This window comes from Sinocyclocheilus grahami, unplaced genomic scaffold, assembly GCF_001515645.1.
Source record: "Sinocyclocheilus grahami isolate Dianchi unplaced genomic scaffold, SAMN03320097.WGS_v1.1 scaffold142.1, whole genome shotgun sequence".
Classification (NCBI taxonomy): domain Eukaryota; kingdom Metazoa; phylum Chordata; class Actinopteri; order Cypriniformes; family Cyprinidae; genus Sinocyclocheilus; species Sinocyclocheilus grahami.
The window spans coordinates 183,092-189,700 of record NW_015505321.1 but is presented as its reverse complement, the minus strand read 5'-3'; the positions used below and the strand labels follow the sequence as shown (position 1 = coordinate 189,700).

At 34.6% G+C, this 6,609-nt stretch overlaps 1 protein-coding gene across 1 annotated transcript in view; it reads right to left on the bottom strand.

The window, feature by feature from the left end:
- Nucleotides 1-6,609, bottom strand: part of dhx33 (DEAH (Asp-Glu-Ala-His) box polypeptide 33) — a gene marked incomplete at its 5' end in the record, with an annotated part of 30,006 nt that overhangs the window by 13,484 nt on the left and 9,913 nt on the right. Inside the window, 5 exons of the mRNA XM_016280608.1 lie at nt 2,136-2,222; nt 2,480-2,683; nt 4,027-4,154; nt 4,257-4,345; nt 5,756-5,915. Of these exons, the coding sequence (XP_016136094.1) occupies nt 2,136-2,222; nt 2,480-2,683; nt 4,027-4,154; nt 4,257-4,345; nt 5,756-5,915 (668 nt within the window). The remainder of the gene's footprint in view (nt 1-2,135; nt 2,223-2,479; nt 2,684-4,026; nt 4,155-4,256; nt 4,346-5,755; nt 5,916-6,609) is intronic.

The following is a 6,609-nucleotide window of genomic DNA, read 5'->3' as shown; positions in this document are numbered from 1 at the left end:
AACATGCACAGACAAATCCAAATTAAACCCTGTGGCTTGTGACGACACATTGATGTCCTAAGACATGAAACGATCGGTTTGTGCCAGAAGCCGAACAGTATTTATATCATATTTTACCTCTAATACACCACTGTGTCCAACTGTCTTTGGCCGCGCGCACGGCATCCAGTGCGTGAGGGGGGTACGCGCTCTGGCATAGTTTACGTTAAAGGGTTTGTTGATATCCAGCCGAAGAGCAATAAACCATAACTTCAAGTGAGCAGGCTCAGAAGTTGGGAATACGTGGAAAGTCACCACTCACGAATGAGTTCACGCGAGAGAACGTAATCTTTTAGTTTTAAGTCGGTTTGAACAATCCGGATAAGCGCAAGTAAGTACCATTTTGATTAGCCGTCGTACCTATAATGACTGTGCACTGTGTAAACAATGAGTGACGTATACGCGCGAGAGATCACTTCCGGCGCTTGTGTAAACTACGCCAGAGCGCGTACACACCTCACGCACCGGACGCCGTGCGCGCGCACAAAGCAGCTGGACATAGTGGTGTATTAGAGGTCAAATATGATATAAATACTGTTGGGTTTCTGGCACAAACCGATCGTTTCGTGTCTTAGGACATCAATGTGTCGTCACGAGCCGCAGGGTTTAATTTGGATTTGTCTGTGCATGTTTTTTTTACTCTCATAAATTTTGTTACCATTGCCATGCATTATACGACTGTATATATATATATATATATATATATATATATATAGTGTGTGCATATGAATATATATAAATACATATACACATTAAATTAAGTACAGTAAATTAACTACATATATTCACTAAGTATATACATTTTAAATGGACATTTAGTGTATGAATATGTATTTAAACACAAACGTGTGTGTGTCAGTCACCTACATCTTGGATGCATTGGGGGTAAGCAGATAAACATCACATTTTCATTTTTGGGTGAACTATCCCTTTAACACCAACCCCATCATTTGTGCTCCAGGTTCACATATTTAATATTATAAAATATTATAGCAATACAATAGCACACAATAGCAATAAATTATTCAGAATTGATTGATTCTCCCTTATAGACTTTTTTCACATTTCCAGGTGTCTCAGCAGCGGCAGTCGTCATAGTTGGGTAAACTTCGAGAGCAGTGAATGGGAGAGTAGCCTACCACAAATATATTTTTACATTCCCATTTGCTCAAATAGCAAAAGAAAAAAAACCCACGATAGTGTTTTCATGACTTTCAATAAGCATAAAGTCATTTGATTTTGTTCAGTTTCTCAGCAAACAAGACTTAATGTTCATTTTGCATCTCATGCATCTTGATTTAAGGATGTTTAGATATTTAGATAAGAAAACAATGCATGCAATGCATGCAACATTTAATGTAACTTTTGTGAATTTAAGACATGCTTCTCTGATTTAGGAGCTTTTTAAGGCCTTCATTTGTGGAAGTAGCTAATTTTATTTTAGCTACACCATGTGAAACCAGTGAGAAGATACATTTACCACGATATCCACGACTGCACTTTCAGCTCTCTGACCTCCACATGGATTGGAATTATGAACAGCCAGAACTAAAAATAGTTACAATAATATAATATGTTCATTCCGTGACAAACTTCTAAATAGTCAGACCAGTGGCCTGTATCAGGATTATAGTTAACTAAAACTACAACCAAAAAAAAAATAAACATGAACTGATAGACAGACACCTTAACTTGTACTAAAAAAACTTGAATAAAAAACAAACAAAACATCACAGAATTAACTAAAATGAAAATATAAAAATAAAAACATTCAAAATATTAATACAAACTGTAACGGCATCTCAATGATACTAAAATAATATCGGTTTGTTTGTATGTGACCATAACCTGGTTTAAAAATTATGTTCAGTCATCTTTCTGCAAGATCTTGTGTGTCAACAAAGAGGCACAAATCACTTTCTCTGGCTTTTTATTCTTGCAAATAAATGCCTATTTTCTTCCAAACCCCATAATTTTCAAATAGATTAAAAATGCACATGCAAAAGCGTAAACATCTGCATTAAAATGGTTTGAATCAGTCACATTGTGTGTGTGTCTGTGTGTGTGTGAGTGAGTGAGTGTGTGTGTGTGTGTACCTTGATGCAGATGTCTCTGAGCTGAGCTCGAACCTCCAACACCAGCCCCATATTCCTGCTGTTCACAAAGTTCTCTCGACACCAGTCCTGTGAAAACACAACACACAGACATTTCCTAAAGCAGAGACAGAACAGTAAACTCACATGCAAACTCAATAAATATGATGCATTTCATTAATATCAGTTGTCCTCATAAGTGTACACACACCTTGCAGAATCTGGAAAATGTTAATAATTTTATCAAAACATATAGAAATGTCATGTTGTTTTTCATTTAGCACTGCCCCGAAGAAGCTATTTCACATGACAGATGTTACCATGTTTTGCAGCGTTTGTGTCAGTACCTTGTTTCCGCTGACTTTCTTAAAGGCCCTGTAGATGTTGAGGAGCGTCATGTGGTCGCCCTCGCTGGAGATGAACTTCTTGCGGACGGCGAGGACGTCGTCTCTGCGCGCGGGAGGATTGTAGAGGACCGAGTCGACGGAGAGGAGCGAGATGATGGTCAGAACCTCCTCAGCGCAGGAGAAATCAGGAGAGATCAGCAGAGTCTGCGCAGACGCAGAGGAGCACACTTACAGCCAGAAAACAACAGCTTCAGTGCTCCACATCAGATAAACACCGACTGAAATCATTCCAATACATATATTTAAAAAGATATATTTTATTTCAGCTAGTTGTCAAGTCAACATTTCTCATTTTCATTTAGTTTTGATGTACTACAACTAAAATCGAAGTAAAAAGTACTAACTAATCAATGTCAAAAAACAACTAAATTACTAAAACTTTGACTAAAATGAAAATATAAAAAGTTTTTCAAAATATTAATAAAATAAGGCTAACACAGTAATGCTCTACACAAATACATAAATATATATGCAAATACTGTTAGACAAAAGTGTTATAGTAAAGCAATTTCTATTTTATACATCAACTAAAATTAATCAATTAATAAAAACTAATTCAAAATAATAACAATTACAATCCCAATCAAAATTACTAAAATTACAATAACCAGAAAATATAAAACTAATTTAAATATATGCAAACATTTACACAAAGGTGTTATAGAGAAGCAATTTGTACTTGTATGTATTATCAAATAAAATACAAATTAATAAAAACACACAATAAAATGACAAAAACGAACTAAAATTACAATGAAAACGGAAAATACAAAATGCTATTAGACATAAAAATGTTATTGTGAAGCCATTTATATTTTTATATATTATCAAATCAAATAAAAATGATATAGTCATACCTAAGAAATTAAAAGTAATAAAAATGACACATAAAATTACGGAAGAAAATCTAAATCAAACTACTAATTAAAAATAGCATCTCAACTTTCTATTTATGACCCTGGAGCTTCAATAAATAAGAATAAATAAGCTTTCCATTGATGTATGGTTTGTTAGGATAGGACAATATTTGGCTGAGATACAACTATATGAAAATCTGGAATCTGAGGGTGCAAAAAAATCTAAATATTGAGAAAATCATCTTTAAAGTTGTTCAAATGAAGTTCTTAGCAATGCATATTACTAATCAAACATTAAGTTTTACTATATTTACAGTAGGAAGTTTACAAAATATCTTCATGGAACACGATCTTTACTTAATATCCTAATGATTTTTGGCATAAAAGAGAAATGTATAATTTTGACCCATACAATGTATTGTTGGCTATTGCTACAAATATCCCCCAGTGACTTAACACTGCTTTTGTGCTCCAGAGTCACAACTCTGGTCATGTTATTTTACCTGTACAATAAAGCTCAACTTTTTGCCCTGGCCACTGTGGTATTTGTTGCTTTTAGAATGGCTTGCTTACGTTCCACACCCAAACGTTTTAAATTGAAGCCATCTGTATTTCTATAGTCTCTCTTACTTTGGAGAAGCGAGGCTCTAGAGGGAAGCAGGCCATTTTCTTGCCCAGCGGCGTTAAAGACACCTGATCGTCTTTTCTATCGACAGCGCCGAGGATACACAGCTGCTCCACAGCCGTCCGCAGCGACTCTACACACACGAGACGTGTTAGCTCAGAACACAACACTGCACAGCGCCACCTACTATTAAATAAACCTGTGTATTAAACAGGCATACAGAATACAGTCTCACCAGGGGACGGTTTGGACATAAAGTCAAAGTTGAGGACATCAGGAACGCCCAGAGCGAGCAGCTGCAGAATAACACTGGCCAGATTACACCTGCAGAGAGAGAGAGATCATCAGTGTGAAAGTACAGCTTCACAAAACTCACGCTAGCTTGCATCTGTCTGGCTAAAGCGCTGTTCTTGCACTCAAACACAGACAGATGAAACAGAATGAACTGCAATGTCTCCATACACAAACACAATACACTGTTTTTAAACACCACATTAAAAAAATGTTGTAAAAGAAGCATAATTTAAAACAATAGCATCTTTTAAATTAGGCTTTTTTTGTAAGAAAGCAAGTATTGTTTTGTAAAGAAAATAAGCATACTTTTTCTGACAAAATAAGTATTAATGTTTTGCTTTTTAATATAATCAATAAGTATACGTATATTTAACAAAATAAGTATTTTTTTTGCCAAAATGGTTTTAAACCATCTTAAAAACAAAATTGTAAAAACTTGAAAAAGTATAATTTTAAGAAAAAAAATACATAATTTAAAAATATGGCATCAAGAAAATAATTTAAAATAAGCATCTTTTTTTTTATTTATTTATTTTTTTTTTTACAAGTATTGCTTTAAGAAATTAAGCATTTTTTCAAATAAGTCTTTTTTTAAAAATTTTATTTTTAAAGAAAATAAATAGTTTTCTAGCTCAAGTAAAACCAAAATGTTTTAAAACAACCTTAAAAATAGTATTGTAAAATCTTGAAAAACAGTATAATTTTTTTTAAAGAAAATAAGTATCATTATTAAAAAGCTGTATCTTTAATGTCAAATTTTTCTGAGAAAATGGGAAAATAAATTAAAGAACATAAAGAAAGAAAATAAATAGTTTTATTATAGATATAAGAAAAAATAAGTATAATTTTTTTAAAGAAAGTATCTTTTAAAAAAATAAATATGACCCTGCAGCACAAAAGCAGTGTTAAGTCGCTGGGGGATATTTGTAGCAATAGCCAACAATACATTGTATGAGTCACAATTATACATTTCTCTTTTATGCCAAAAATCATTAGGATATTAAGTAAAGATCATGTTCCATGAAGATATTCTGTAAACTTCCTACCGTAAATATATCAAAACTTAATGTTTGATTAGTAATATGCATTGCTAAGAACTTCATTTGAACAACTTTAAAGATGATTTTCTCAATATTTAGATTTTTTTGCACCCTCAGATTCCAGATTTTCAAATATTGTCCGATCCTAACAAACCATACATCAATGGAAAGATATTTATTCACACTTAAGACTGGTTTTGTGGTCCAGGGTCACAAATATACTATTTTTAATAAAGTATGTATTTTAAGAAAATACTCGTTTGTTTCCTTTTTTTCCCCCACTTTTAAAAAAGAAAAAACATGCAGATGAAATGCAAGAACCCATCTTGTGTGAACAGCTATATATATCAGTCTCATACGATCTATCATAACACCTCTGCAGACGGCGTGTGGGCCGTACCTCTGTATCTCGGGTACGGTCATGTTGGCGAGGTTGTCAAACTCCTCTTCAGTGTAGAGACGGTAACATGAGCCGGCGTCTTCTCTCCCGGCTCGACCGGAGCGCTGCCACGCCTGAGCTTTAGACACGCGCTGGACCGCTAACACCTCCAGACCGCTGTCTGAATCAACACAACAACACCTCAGCATCAGCAGCATCTGCATTCCAGCGCTTCAGAGGGTTATCAATACAGCACAGCATTCTGAAAGACTCATCCCATCCAGCACATCATCTGTTTCAACTGTGACCCTCAGGAAGGCGGTACAGGACAATAAAAGCATAAGACTGAAAAACAGCACATATCCCAGGGCTGTTGCAATAACAAATAAACACTGAATGAAACGCCTGTTTTGTGCAATGTTCCACATCGTTTCTTCCACATCTAAACTGCAATTATTCACAGTGGTGTATTCAGAACTGCTTCAACTGTGATGTATATGTAAATATTGCTGCTTAAAGTATATTTATGTGTGTGTGACTCTGCAGCACAAAAGCAGTGTTAAGTCGCTGGGGTATATTTGTAGCAATAGCCAACAATACATTGTATGGGTCAAAATTATACATCTTTCTTTTATGCCAAAAATCATTCGGATATTAAGTAAAGATCATGTTCCATGAAGATATTTTGTACATTTCCTACTGAAAAATATCTAAATTTTATTTTTGATTAGTAATATGCATTGCTAAGAACTTCATTTGGACAACTTTAAAGGTGTGGTTATGACTGGTTTTGTGGTCCAGAGTCACACACACACACACACACACACACACACACACACACACACACTCTCTCTCTCTCACACACACACACACAC